At 49.7% G+C, this 15371-nt stretch overlaps 1 protein-coding gene across 1 annotated transcript in view; it reads right to left on the bottom strand.

The window, feature by feature from the left end:
* Nucleotides 1-15371, bottom strand: part of LOC134927147 (1-phosphatidylinositol 4,5-bisphosphate phosphodiesterase gamma-1-like) — a 150170-nt gene that overhangs the window by 29972 nt on the left and 104827 nt on the right. The window contains exons 9-18 of the mRNA XM_063921215.1: nucleotides 7667-7768; nucleotides 6655-6773; nucleotides 6430-6515; nucleotides 6149-6269; nucleotides 5897-6065; nucleotides 5680-5799; nucleotides 4657-4764; nucleotides 4225-4412; nucleotides 2433-2633; nucleotides 1916-2035 (exon numbers count right to left, since the gene is read on the bottom strand). Of these exons, the coding sequence (XP_063777285.1) occupies nucleotides 1916-2035; nucleotides 2433-2633; nucleotides 4225-4412; nucleotides 4657-4764; nucleotides 5680-5799; nucleotides 5897-6065; nucleotides 6149-6269; nucleotides 6430-6515; nucleotides 6655-6773; nucleotides 7667-7768 (1334 nt within the window). The remainder of the gene's footprint in view (nucleotides 1-1915; nucleotides 2036-2432; nucleotides 2634-4224; nucleotides 4413-4656; nucleotides 4765-5679; nucleotides 5800-5896; nucleotides 6066-6148; nucleotides 6270-6429; nucleotides 6516-6654; nucleotides 6774-7666; nucleotides 7769-15371) is intronic.

Consider the following 15371-nt stretch of genomic DNA (forward strand, 5'->3'; position numbering starts at 1 on the left):
TAACATGTAGCATAGGACCACCAGAGCAGAGACACCGTGGTGTGGCTGGTGGCTTACCATACAGTATGTTTGCAAAAGTATGTAACTGAGATCTCTGCATTATTAAGTAGGATATAAATCTCTTTGCTGGCCTGTTTGTCATGTTCCGGGAGGAATTAGTTTTGTTTCCTATTATCATATAGCATAGGACCACCAGAGCAGAGACACCTTGCCGTGGCTGGTGGCTTACCATATGTTGGCAAATGTATGTAAGGCTGGGTACACACTTTAACGATGTATCCAGCGACCCGCTGACCAAACAGCCAATTTGGGAAACTATACACACTTACCTATCAGCCGCTTCATGGGGGTCATTCCGAGTTGATCGTAGCTGTGCTAAATTTAGCACAGCTACAATCAGGCACTCAGACATGCGGGGGGACGCCCAGCACAGGCGCTGCCGCCCCCCCACGCAGAAATGCAAAAGCATCGCACAGTGGCGATACTTTTGCATTTTAGGAGTAACTCCCGGCCAGCGCAGCTCCTGCGGCTGACTGGGAGATCCTCCTCGCTAGCCGGGTCGCAACAGCTGTGTGTGATGTCACACAGCCGCCGCGGTTCGCCCCCCCAACGGTCCGGCCACGCCTGCATTGGCCGAACCGCGCCCCCCTAAACGGCGACTTAACGCCGCCGTCCAGCCCCCTCCCGCTCAGCGACCGCCTCTGCCTGTCAATCAGGCAGAGGTGATCGCTACAATACAACGGCCTTTGGCCACCCAGCATGCGCCGGCGCACTGCGGAGCCAGCGCATGCGCAGATCCGACCCTATCGCTGCGTTGCGATAAACTGCAGCAAGCGATCGGGTTGGAATGACCCCCTATATGTCCAGCAAGATATCAGAGCTGAGTGGGCATTTGAATTTGCCTGCCCAGTTCCGATGTCATTGTCAGTGGTTCCTGCAGCGGCAAAACGGGTTGGTCGGTGAGTTGCCTGCTCACACATGCAGATGCACCGATATCTACATACTGTATCGGCATCGGCTGTGCTGCAGGGCTGACCCGATATGTCTGTGCATGATGTCATTCACAGACATATTGGCTGTACATAACCCCCTGATGCACTAGCGATATATAGCTCATCGGCTGTACAAACGATATACCCAGCCTGAGATCTCTGTATTTAATATTATCATGTAGGATGTAAATCTCTTTAGGCTGGGGAGGGTTAGAGTTAGGCTGCAGTAAGGGAGGGTTAGGGGGTAAGGGTGTGATGGGTACCTCCTTCCCGATCTCTGTCGGGATTCTAAACAGCGGGATGCCGCGGTCGGTCTTCTGGCCGCCGTATTCCGTCTGCCGGCATTTGACCCCCAACCCATATATAATGTTATACTATAGAGTATTCCATCTCTGTTATCTAATATACCCCATCCAGTAACACAGGGCTACTGTACATCCTAGTTTACACCATTAAAACCCCTAATATTTCATAGGTAATTTCCCTGAATTCAGACACATGGGGGATATGTATCAAGCCTTGGAGAGAGTTAAAGTGGAGAAGTTCATTTTATCTTTATCCATCTTGATCCATCTTCCCTTACATGTGCCTGACTGAACAGAGCTGCATCCGGTGGCACAGACAATGAACTATGGTCTGAGCATGCCGGGGTTTAAGGATATCCGTTTGGGCAGTATAAGAGTAACGAGTTCCCCTAGGTCAGGCAGGTCCAAACTGCGACCCTCCAGCTGTTCTGAAACTACATATCCCAGCATGCCCTGACACAGTTTTGCTGTCAGAGAATGCTAAAGCTGTGTCAGGGTATGCTGGGATGTGTAGTTTCTCAACAGCTGGATGGCCGCAGTTTGGACATGCCTGCCCTAGTTGTATCACAGGCTCCTCTGTTACTGCCTCCGTGTACATCAAGCAGAGCGCAGTCTCACCTGAAGGAGATGGCGAAGGAGTTTGCCTCATTACGCTTACGCACCAGAAAGGCTCCGTCACGTGGTACTCTCATTAGCATGTGCTCTGCCTGCAGGCGGGTAAGGCTGGCGTGGTACCATCTGCAAAATAACACAATTTGTATTTGCATCTACTGTACATAAACCTATAGAACATGGATGTATAGTATTATATGTGCAGGCAAATCACCATGGTGACATTTACATCTTGGGTGACTGTGGGCCAATCAGCTTTTAGCTATCATTTTATAGACTGTACTCGAAAATTACAGCCATTTGTCTCTTGAAGGTTTGATATATCTCCCCATCTATACGAGCTTTGATAAATCTCCCCCTACATCTGAACTGCTGAAACCACCTACTCCATCTCCATGGCGTGTCGGGATAGGTAGCAATTAGTTATTTCTCTGATGCCCTCTGCACAGTAAGGCCCTAGGCTTCCGCATTTCCTGCCCTCCAGGCTAGACTACACTAGGCCAGATCGGCGGTTGCTGCGTACTCTTTACTCTCATGTGCGTTGGGCTGTGGCACCGGGTCCGTGAGACACATCTCAAACTCGTTGCAGCGCAGCGGCACCTCCCGGTAGTGGCTGATGAGGCTGTACAGGCTGTCAAACACCAGGTTGTCCGTCAGGTAGAATTTGGTGGTGCCGGCTTCCTGCCTGGAATGGATGCGGCAGTGTTGTACTCGGTTGGAGCGCCTGGGGAACAGGAAGACATAAGGATCCAGTTGGGATTTTTTAAAGGTTACAGCAAATATAGGCCCAAAACTAAACAAAGACGCTCTGTCAGCAAGCGCATCATGTAGTATATACTATGATAACCTCCTGCTCAGGCTCCTAAGCTTACTGATGGGTCATAAACCCCTGGATAGATGATGATGAATATTCAGAAAAGCTCAAATCACAATTCAAATAATGTTGGAAAGCATACCAGAGAGGTAGCTATGGAGCCGCAGGTGTTATGATAAGCAGGGTGGTCCAGACTTCACCCTGCTCTGGCTCCCAAGCTAACCACAAGGTTGATGTCCAATAGATGAAAGGTTTGGGCTCCTAATGGATCCAGATATCCAACGCATTTCGAGATCTCCAATCTCTTCCTCAAGCCCTGAGGAAGAGATTGGAGATCTCGAAACGCGTTGGATATCTGGATCCATTAGGAGCCCGAACCTTTCATCTATTGGACATCAACCTTGTGGTTAGCTTGGGAGCCAGAGCAGGGTGAAGTCTGGACCACCCTGCTTATCATAACACCTGCGGCTCCTTAGCTACCTCTCTGGTATGCTTTCCAACATTATTTGAATTGTGATTTGAGCTTTTTTGAATATTCATCATCATCTATCCAGGGGTTTATGACCCATCAGTAAGCTTAGGAGCCTGAGCAGGGTGTATCCTTTGACCACCCCGCCTCCTTTAACACCTGCGGCTCCTAGCTTACCATTATGGTATGCTTTTACTTATATGTATGTGAATGTTTATTGTATTAAATTATACGTTTTTATTGAAACTCATTGGAATTCATATCAACATATCAATATTGTGTTCACTATTTATTAGTTAAGGTGACCATTGCTTTGGTCTTCACATATAACCACGGAAAGAGGGCGCCCCGGTTACACCACTCCATACCTTTATTCTTGTTCTATTTTTGGGGGAAGAGGAAAACCCCAGAGGTGTACCCTAGGCTGCCCATTCCCTTTCCAGCGCCCAATAAGTTTTCCTGCACCTTTTCAACTATGATAACCTCCATTACCATGCGATAACGAGATACGGTTCCAAATAAAATGTGTATACAATACAGGGTTCGTTTGACTGAGATTTATAGGCATAAATACGAATGAAGTCTGGAAAACCACTGTCAGATTGGAGATTATCCTACAAAACGTGTTCTTTAAAGGACCTAAAATCTACGTTGCTTTGTATGAAGGAACGAAACGTTTCGCAAGCTGGGCAGAGATGAAGATATTACTTATAGGGTTGTGTTCTTTGGGGAGGTGGAACTTCCTCCTGTGCTTAGCAGGCCTTCTCCAAGCATCTCACCAAAAATTCAAGCTTTATTCATCAGCTGTTCAAAAAATTTTTAAACACAGGCGCCAAATTTTATGTGACCATGAAAGCAGTGGGGACGAGCAATCCTAGCAATATGCCGTTGGAACAGTGTTGGCATGCTTGTCATGGCGGCACACCGTGTCCACAACACCGCTCCTTTTAGTGATCACTTGAGAAGGTTATTTTCAGCAAGTGACAAAGACGTACGTTTCACCTATTGTGTAAATTACGCAGTGGACCTCACCAGAATGAAAGGGTGTAGTCACCCACGAATGTCTCACTCTCGCGTACTAGGAATGTTCCGTCCTTTCCTCCTGTTTCGGTGCAGTACTCATGTAGCAGTTTCTCTGCGATCTGTCGTCCGTCACGCCCTCCGCCCAGTTTCCCGTGGAACCATTTCTCACTGAAGTGCAGCTCGTTATTATTCAGTTCCTAGAGGCCAAGACCAGAAACTATGGCAATCGCTCATTTTTTTTAAAGGCTATTGCTAGATAGATAGATAGATAGATAGATAGATAGATAGATAGATAGATTGATCGACAGATAGAAAATTAAACATAGTTGGCCTTTCATTTATTGAAAAGACAACACAATTTACTGGAGAATGTAGGCGCCACCTAGTAATGAGGCACCCAAAAGACTCAAATTCTGGAGACCACCAATTTAGTGACCCTACCTCTTTTGGCTCCACCTCTTCTTCATCTTCATTAGACTGGTACCGCGAGGTCTCCTCAGAATAATAAATTTTGTTGCTGGTGAGAACAAAATAGTGCGGACTCCAGGTCTGTTGGAAGAAATGAGTATGAAAATTGAAAACAGTTAAAACTCAAAAATAATGTAGGGGAAGGTTATCAAGAGGCAAGCAGTGGAACAGTAGTATACAGACATTGGGACCATGTGCTTTGTGCAATGAGGCAGAGGACCATTTGTGGAGAGGCAGAGGACTATGTGTGGAGAGGCAAAGGATCATGTGCAATGAGGCAGAGGACCAGTTGTAGAGAGGCAGTGGACCATGTGTGGAAAGGAAGATGAGCATGTGTGGAGAGGAAGATGACCATGTGTGGAGAGGCAGAGGATCATGTGTGGAGAGGCAGAGGACTATTTGTAGAAAGGCAGAGGACCATTTGTAGAGAGGCAGAGGACCATGTGTGGAAAGGCAAAGGACCATGTGCAATGAGGAAGAGGACCAGTTGTAGAGAGGCAGTGGACCATGTGTGGAAAGGAAGATGAGCATGTGCGGAGAGGAAGATGACTATGTGTGGAGAGCCAGAGGATCATGTGTTGAGAGGCTGAGGAGCATGTGTGGAGAGGCAGAGGATCATGTGTGGAGAGGCAGAGGATCATGTGTGGAGAGGCAGAGGACCATGTGTGTAGAGCCAGAGGACCATGTGTGGAGAGGACAGAGGACCATGTGTGGAGAGGCAGAGGACCATGTGTGGAGAGGCAGAGGACCATGTGTGCAGAGGCAGTGGACCATGTGTGCAGAGGCAGAGGACCATTTGTAGTAAGACAGAGGGACATTTGTGGACCATTTCCATTACAGGATAAGGGCAATAATATAACCAATAACACAACTAGACCTTATACCATATATAAACATCTTTAAGAAAGGAAGCATGGCGTACAGCGGTCCTGTACCACTGCGAGACACAGAAGTCACAATCAGTGTTGCGATCACCTCGTTTACAGGTACACCTACATGGTCGATGGGGTCCTCCAGGTAAAGGATGCCGTTCTTGATGGAGTTGCTGATGTCATTTTCAGAATAACTGGCTGTAGACACCTCTTCATACAGGTTACCCTCCACCAGCTTCTTGTGCTAAAGGAAGAGACACCAAGAGGACCAGCATCTCTGGTCAGTACACGCTCTGCATGTGTAACACGCCAGACATCAGTTCATACAGTATGGACTTTACTTTAATGAGGATCTTCTTCTTAAGTTGATTAGGAGATGGGAGTTCGTCCGCATTGATATCCACCGGTTTAGTGAGTAGCATGTCCCCAAACACCTTCTTGAAGTAGTAGGCCATGTTCCTCTGCTGCATGACGCTGCAGTGGTCCTCGATGGACAGGATGATCGGGTACCTGGGGCAAAGCAGACAACGCTGTCATCTTCACATCTTATGGGGTCAATAACGCTAAAGATACACACACTGCAGGCTCCTTACTCGGAGGTGACGAAGGCATGGTCCTTGATGGTGTAGAGGACATCTAGAAACTTTATCTTTGAGGTCAGCGTGTGTCCATGATAGATGATGGGCAGATCATCAGGTCCATCCCAGCAGTCCACTGGATGATAATAATTGGGATAGAAGGAAATAAAGACATTTTATTAGGTGGGAGAGCTCATGAGTAGTTTGTCAGATAGTTATTATGCCGTTTCTGAATCCTTCTGGTGGAAATAAAGTATCTCCTGAGGCAAGAGGACATTTCCATATGCATTACTTACACTCAATGCAGCGACAGCCCATGCGCAGGCAGCGGGCATAAGCTTCGAGGGAGGACTCACTGGAGAACTGGTCACCTGTCAGGTACCTATGGACGGAACAGCAATGACTGTCATAGACACTAATATCAAGGGTGCTACCTGCACAAGTCCATGCATCTCAGCAGCAATACATGGAAGTGGCAGGAACGGTCATGTGCAGCGTGTTCCCCATAGGGGCTAGCTTACGTGTTGTGTGAGGATGAGATCCAGTACTGGGACAGAGGGTAGTTCATCTCCTCCGGCACCGCACTCTCATACTTGGAATCCATGATGGCATTTTCTTTGGAGAAGAGATACGTCAGGAACTGAGGGTGCAGAAACACACTGTGACCACCAGAGAGCGCTAGACTAACAGAGACCGTCATCTATCCGAAGCACAATCTCTTATCATCTCTGTGACTGGATGTGTCTCTCCTAACACACAGTTGGGGAGATGTATCAAGCCTCGGAGAGAGATAAGGTGGCTGTCATTTATCCATAACAGTCTCTGAAATGACAGTTTGTATAACTTCTCCACTTTATCACTCTCCGAGGCTTGAAACTGTACATCTTCTCCAGCGTTTCTCCAACCACTCCCCGTTACCACCCCCTAAACAGTCACTTCCTGTCAATCACTGTTCCATAAAATCCTCAGTGCGAGCGGGATCGCAGCGGTTCCCCTCACGCATGCACATTGTGATGGCGGTACATGCACAGTCTGACGATTATCGACCTGTTGGGTGATAATTGGCCATTGCGTACATACATGACTTACGCCCAATGTACCGCAATAAACAGCTCACTGTCCCCTCACTTTCATGGTTTATATAAGTCCTAAGTCAGGGTACACCAAGCTGTATTTTAGGAGGTACGGATTAAATGGATGACGGGGAAGAACCTGACGTAGTAAGAAGTTGGTTTGATAAGTGACGCTTCACTCCTTAAACCGTGCACATTTTCAGGTGGATCCGCCAACCAGCAAAGTAACCGGCAATCGCAGTATGAATTGCTATCCGACAATAAGGCATAATGTAAGAGAAAACTGCGCGCACTTTCTACAGTTAATAAATGAGTCTAAACCCATAGCAACGAATCAGACAGTGGCTTTCATTATCTGACCTGCCCTACACAGATGAATCCTGACTTATGATTGGCTGATGTGGTTATCCTGCTGAATTGCCCCTTTATTATATCTATAGAAGGGTCAGATAGTCCTCACCTCATCCAGCTGTAGGACCGGCTCCGCTATCTCCTCATCTGTCTCCCGCAGGTAACCGCACAGGAAATCTCTGACTTTACCAAGGTCACTCGCCCAGGCTTCCTGGTAACAGCGAAACAACATCCGAATATCACACTTCTGTAACACGCTCTACTGTGTATGGTTCATATCACAATGGTATGAAAATCAGCATTAACTTTGTGGTCAGGTAAGAAAACAAAGAAAGGAATACATTTGGTTCTATAACCTATCTGCTTGTGAGCTGGCGATTTAAGCTGACATATACTGTATAACGGCCCTCATTCCGAGTTGTTCGCTCGCTAGCAGATTTTAGCAGCATTGCACACGCTAGGCCGCTGCCCTCTGGGAGTGTATGTTAGCATAGCAGAATAGGGAACGAAAGATTAGCAGAATTGCGAATAAATAATTCTTAGCAGTTTCTGAGTAGCTTGAGACTTACTCCTACACTGCGATCAGCTCAGCCCGTTTCGTTCTTGGTTTGACGTCACAAACACGCCCTGCGTTCGGCCAGCCACTCCCCCGTTTCTCCAGACACTCCCGCGTTTTATCCTGGCACGCCTGCGTTTTTCCGCACACTCCCAGAAAACGGTCAGTTTCCGACCAGAAACACCCACTTCCTGTCAATCACACTCCGATCACTTCAACGATGAAATATCTTCGTTCGGCCGTGAGTAAATCTACTAAGTTTTGTGCTAAAATACTTAGCGCATGCGCTCTGCGTACCATGCGCATGCGCATTTTTGCCTTAATTGCTCCGTTTCAAAAAGTGATCTGACCACCCCCCGGTAATCATTAAAATAGGACTTGTCATGCTGCTGCCATTACTAGTGCTAAGGTTCCCTTCATCAACCTTCAACTTCAGAGCATCCTCAGCAATATTAGCAGAATGTTCACAGCAGTACAGAGTATATCAGGAGATGAGTGATATGTTAGTGAGGGCAGGGCTGCATGAGCGACACTGCTCACATACTGCTGAGCGACACTGGAGGAAATCACGCTCTAAGGCAGACTTCCTTCATTTCAAACTTATGCTCTCATCCTTCAGTGCTGCCCTTTCTCTTGCTAAACAGTCATACTTCAAGACCCTCATCTCCTCCCAGTCTTCCAACCCCCGACGCCTCTTTGCCACTCTCAACTCCCTCCTCTGCCCACCTCCACCTTGTCTCCCTTCCTCACTCTCTGCTCTTGACTTTGCCACTTACTTCACATCCAAAATTGACTCCATACGTAAGGACATCACATCACACCAGACCATCAGTAACCAGCTTTCCCCCATCCCTTACCACCCCTCCCCATCCCTCCCACCATCTCTGACCTCTTTCTCCCATGCAACTGGAGAGGAACTCATGGCCCTCATTCGTTCCTGTCCCCTCACCACCTCCCCACTTGACCCTATCCCCTCCCGCCTCCTCCGCTACCTCTCTCCTTCTGCTTGTTCCCATCTTTCCCACCTTCTCAATCTCTCTCTCTCTCATCAGGCACTCTCCCCTCTGCCTTCAAGCATGCACTCATCTCTCCTATTCTTAAAAAACCTACCCTTGATCCAAACACTCTCTCCAACTACCGACCCATCTCTCTCCTCCCTTTTGCCTCCAAACTCCTTGAGCGTATTGTCTACAACCGCCTTACTTCCTTTCTTTCCTCACACTCACTGCTTGACCCATTCCAGTCTGGCTTCCGTCCTCTCCACTCCACTGAAACTGCCATTACAAAAGTATGCAATGACCTCCATGCTGCTAAATCTAAGGGACACTACTCTCTACTTATTCTACTTGATCTCTCTGCTGCTTTTGACACTGTGGACCATCCTCTCCTACTGCAAATCCTACACTCCATTGGTCTGCGTGACACTGCCCTCTCTTGGCTGTCTTCCTACCTCTCTGACCGATCCTTCTCTGTCTCCTCTCATGACTCCACCTCCCCCTCACTTCTACTAACTGTAGGTGTACCCCAAGGTTCTGTCCTTGGTCCTCTCCTCTTCTCTCTCTATACGTCCTCACTAGGTAAGCTCATTAGTTCTTTTGGTTTCCAATATCATCTCTATGCTGATGACACCCAAATCTATCTTTCCTCTCCAGACCTCTCCCCTGCTCTCCTCACTCGTATCTCCAACTGTCTCTCTGCTACCTCTTCCTGGATGTCCCAGCGCTTTCTTAAACTTAACATGTCTAAGACTGAGCTGATCATCTTCCCACCCTCCCGTATAACCTCACCTCCTACAATCTCATTATCTATTGATGGCACTATTATCTCCTCTAGCCCCCAAGTGCGCTGTCTTGGAGGAATCCTTGACTCCTCCCTCTCCTTCAAACCACACATTCAGCACCTCTCACAAACCTGCCATTTTCATCTAAAAAATATTTCCAGGATCAGACCCTTTCTGACCCAGGATGCTACTAAGACTCTTATCCACTCACTGGTCATCTCCAGACTGGATTACTGTAATCTCCTCCTGACTGGCATTCCTGACAATTACCTCTCTCCACTCCAATCTATCCTCAATGCTGCTGCCCGGCTCATTTTCCTCACCAAACGCACTACGTCCACCTCTCCTCTCTTACTAGACCTCACTGGCTCCCCATCCCCTTCAGAATCCATTTCAAGCTTCTCACACTCACTTACAAAGCCCTCACCCACTCCTCTCCCATCTACATCTCTGATCTTATCTCCCTTTACACTCCCACCCATCCTCTTCGCTCTGCTAATGCACGCCGCCTCTCCTGCCTAAGGATTACTTCCTCCCACTCCTACCTCCAAGATTTTTCACGTGCTGCTCCCTTTCTCTGGAATTCCCTACCTCTCCCCCTCAGACTCTCCACCTCTCTACAAAACTTCAAACGGGCTCTCAAGACCCACTTCTTCACCAAACCCAGCCAAATCTCATCCTAACCCTCTGTTCCACGCTCTCTATGTACCCCATCTGTGTCACCCCTGTCTGTCCACCCCTCCCCTTTAGAATGTAAGCTCTCACGAGCAGGGCCCTCTTCCCTCATGTGCTTATCCTTTCTTACTTTAATAATCTTCAACTGCTTCAACTCCAGCAGTGTTCTGCCACCTGATACTTATTCCAGTGTCATCTGCTGATGTAACTATGTTTAGTTACCCTGTACTTGTCCTATATTGTCTTCAGCTATAAGTTGCTGTTTTCATGTTTGATTATTTATGTACTCTGTAATTGGGCGCTGCAGAACCCTTGTGGTGCCATATAAATAAAGGATAATAATAATAATGTGACAGGGGCAGTGACATGATGTGAGGAGGAGAATGGAGGCAGCAGGAAGCCACAGACTGAGAGTTATATAGTGGGAGGAGCAGGGTCCCCAGCAGCACAGAGTATATCAGGAGATGAGTGATGTGTCAGTGAGGACAGGGCTGCATGTGACAGGGGCAGTGACATGATGTGAGGAGGAGAATGGAGGCAGCAGGAAGCCACAGACTGAGAGTTATATAGTGGGAGGAGCAGGATCCCCAGCAGCACAGAGTATATCAGGAGATGAGTGATGTGTCAGTGAGGACAGGGCTGCATGTGACAGGGGCAGTGACATGATGTGAGGAGGGGAATGGAGGCAGCAGGAAGCCACAGACTGAGAGTTATATAGTGGGAGGAGCAGGGTCCCTAGCAGCACAGAGTATACCAGGAGATGAGGCAGCAGGAAGCCACAGACTGAGAGTTATATAGTGGGAGGAACAGGATCCCTCAGCAGCACAGAGTATACCAGGAGATGAGGCAGCAGGAAGCCACAGACTGAGAGTTATATAGTGGGAGGAGCAGGGTCCCCAGCAGCACAGAGTATATCAGGAGATGAGTGAGGTGTCAATGAGGACAGGGCTACATGTGACAGGGGCAGTGACATGATGTGAGGAGGGCAATGGAGTCAGCAGGAAGCCACAGACTGAGAGTTATATAGTGGGAGGAGCAGGGTCCCCTGCAGCACAGAGTATATCAGGAGATGAGTGATGTGTCAGTGATGACAGGGCTGCATGTGACAGGGGCAGTGACATGATGTGAGGAGGAGAATGGAGTCAGCAGGAAGCCACAGACTGAGAGTTATATAGTGGGAGGAGCAGGGTCTCCAGCAGCACAGAGTATATCAGGAGATGAGGGATGTGTCAGTGAGGACAGGGCTGCATGTGACAGGGGCAGTGGCATGATGTGAGGAGGGAATGGAGGCAGCAGGAAGCCACAGACTGAGAGTTATATAGTGGGAGGAGCAGGGTCCCCAGCAGAACAGAGTATATCAGGAGATGAGTGATGTGTCAGTGAGGACAGGGCAGGGCCGGTTCAAGGGCGCTCTGCGCCCCGGGCAGGAAATGGGGTGTGGCCTAATACAGGGGGCGTGGTCAATTACGCCCCCTGTACATTAAAAGCGCCGCTTGAATGCTGAGCGGTGCGCGATGACGTCATCGCGCACCGCACAGCAAAAGGTCCTCTCCACGAAGGGAAACTAGACGCTATGAGTCTAGTTCCCTTCGTAGAGAGGACCTTTGCTGTGCGGTGCGCGATGACGTCATCGCGCACTGCTCAGCAAAGTTACTCTCCAGGAAGGGAAACTAGACGCATAGCGTCTAGTTCCCTTCAGGAGGCGGACGGGGACGGGGATCGGGACGGGGACGGCAGCGGAGGCGGACAGGGACACAGTGGGCAGCAGTGGCGGATCTTGCCACGGTGCGGCGCCCTCCGGAGGGCGCCAGCGCCCTCCGGAAGGCGGCGCCCCGGGCAAAAGTCCTGCTTGCCCGTGGCAAGATCCGCCACTGGGACAGGGCTGCATGTGACAGGGGCAGTGACATGATGTGAGGAGGGGAATGGAGGCAGCAGGAAGCCACAGACTGAGAGTTATATAGTGGAAGGAGCAGGGTCCCCAGGCAGCACAGAGTATATCAGGAGATTAGTGACGTGTCAGTGAGGACAGGGCTGCATGTGACAGGGGCAGTGATATGATGTGAGGAGGGAATGGAGGCAGCAGGAAGCCACAGACCGAGAGTTATATAGTGGGAGGAGGAGCAGGGTCCCCAGCAGCACAGAGTATATCAGGAGATGAGTGATGTGTCAGTGAGGACAGGACTGTATGTGACAGGGGCAGTGACATGATGTGAGGAGAGCAATGGAGGCAGCAGGAAGCCACAGACTGAGAGTTATATAGTGGGAGGAGCAGGGTCCCCTGCAGCACAGAGTATATCAGGAGATGAGTGATGTGTCAGTGAGGACAGGGCTGCATGTGACAGGGGCAGTGACATGATGTGAGGAGGAGAATGGAGTCAGCAGGAAGCCACAGACTGAGAGTTATATAGTGGGAGGAGCAGGGTCCCCAGCAGCACAGAGTATATCAGGAGATGAGTGAGGTGTCAATGAGGACAGGGCTGCATGTGACAGGGGCAGTGACATGATGTGAGGAGGGCAATGGAGGCAGCAGGAAGCCACAGACTGAGAGTTATATAGTGGGAGGAGCAGGGTCCCCTGCAGCACAGAGTATATCAGGAGATGAGTGATGTGTCAGTGAGGACAGGGCTGCATGTGACAGGGGCAGTGACATGATGTAAGGAGGAGAATGGAGTCAGCAGGAAGCCACAGACTGAGAGTTATATAGTGGGATGAGCAGGGTCCCCAGCAGAACAGAGTATATCAGGAGATGAGTGATGTGTCAGTGAGGACAGGGCTGCATGTGACAGGGGCAGTGACATGATGTGAGGAGGGGAATGGAGGCAGCAGGAAGCCACAGACTGAGAGTTATATAGTGGAAGGAGCAGGGTCCCCAGGCAGCACAGAGTATATCAGGAGATTAGTGACGTGTCAGTGAGGACAGGGCTGCATGTGACAGGGGCAGTGACATGATGTGAGGAGGGAATGGAGGCAGCAGGAAGCCACAGACCGAGAGTTATATAGTGGGAGGAGGAGCAGGGTCCCCAGCAGCACAGAGTATATCAGGAGATGAGTGATGTGTCAGTGAGGACAGGACTGTATGTGACAGGGGCAGTGACATGATGTGAGAAGGGCAATGGAGGCAGCAGGAAGCCACAGACAGAGTTATATAGTGGGAGGAACAGGGTCCCCAGCAGCACAGAGTATATCAGGAGATGAGTGATGTGTCAGTGAGGACAGGGCTGCATGTGACAGGGGCAGTGATATGATGTGAGGAGGGAATGGAGGCAGCAGGAAGCCACAGACCGAGAGTTATATAGTGGGAGGAGGAGCAGGGTCCTCAGCAGCACAGAGTATATCAGGAGATGAGTGATGTGTCAGTGAGGACAGGACTGTATGTGACAGGGGCAGTGACATGATGTGAGAAGGGCAATGGAGGCAGCAGGAAGCCACAGACAGAGTTATATAGTGGGAGGAGCAGGGTCCCCAGCAGCACAGAGTATATCAGGAGATGAGTGATGTGTCAGTGAGGACAGGGCTGCATGTGACAGGGCAGTGATATGATGTGAGGAGGGAATGGAGGCAGCAGGAAGCCACAGACCGAGAGTTATATAGTGGGAGGAGGAGCAGGGTCCCCAGCAGCACAGAGTATATCAGGAGATGAGTGATGTGTCAGTGAGGACAGGACTGTATGTGACAGGGGCAGTGACATGATGTGAGGAGAGCAATGGAGGCAGCAGGAAGCCACAGACTGAGAGTTATATAGTGGGAGGAGCAGGGTCCCCTGCAGCACAGAGTATATCAGGAGATGAGTGATGTGTCAGTGAGGACAGGGCTGCATGTGACAGGGGCAGTGACATGATGTGAGGAGGAGAATGGAGTCAGCAGGAAGCCACAGACTGAGAGTTATATAGTGGGAGGAGCAGGGTCCCCAGCAGCACAGAGTATATCAGGAGATGAGTGAGGTGTCAATGAGGACAGGGCTGCATGTGACAGGGGCAGAGACATGATGTGAGGAGGGCAATGGAGGCAGCAGGAAGCCACAGACTGAGAGTTATATAGTGGGAGGAGCAGGGTCCCCTGCAGCACAGAGTATATCAGGAGATGAGTGATGTGTCAGTGAGGACAGGGCTGCATGTGACAGGGGCAGTGACATGATGTAAGGAGGAGAATGGAGTCAGCAGGAAGCCACAGACTGAGAGTTATATAGTGGGATGAGCAGGGTCCCCAGCAGAACAGAGTATATCAGGAGATGAGTGATGTGTCAGTGAGGACAGGGCTGCATGTGACAGGGGCAGTGACATGATGTGAGGAGGGGAATGGAGGCAGCAGGAAGCCACAGACTGAGAGTTATATAGTGGAAGGAGCAGGGTCCCCAGGCAGCACAGAGTATATCAGGAGATTAGTGACGTGTCAGTGAGGACAGGGCTGCATGTGACAGGGGCAGTGACATGATGTGAGGAGGGAATGGAGGCAGCAGGAAGCCACAGACCGAGAGTTATATAGTGGGAGGAGGAGCAGGGTCCCCAGCAGCACAGAGTATATCAGGAGATGAGTGATGTGTCAGTGAGGACAGGACTGTATGTGACAGGGGCAGTGACATGATGTGAGAAGGGCAATGGAGGCAGCAGGAAGCCACAGACAGAGTTATATAGTGGGAGGAACAGGGTCCCCAGCAGCACAGAGTATATCAGGAGATGAGTGATGTGTCAGTGAGGACAGGGCTGCATGTGACAGGGGCAGTGATATGATGTGAGAAGGGCAATGGAGGCAGCAGGAAGCCACAGACAGAGTTATATAGTGGGAGGAGCAGGGTGCCCAGCAGCA

Source organism: Pseudophryne corroboree, chromosome 5, assembly GCF_028390025.1.
Source record: "Pseudophryne corroboree isolate aPseCor3 chromosome 5, aPseCor3.hap2, whole genome shotgun sequence".
Lineage (NCBI taxonomy): Eukaryota > Metazoa > Chordata > Amphibia > Anura > Myobatrachidae > Pseudophryne > Pseudophryne corroboree.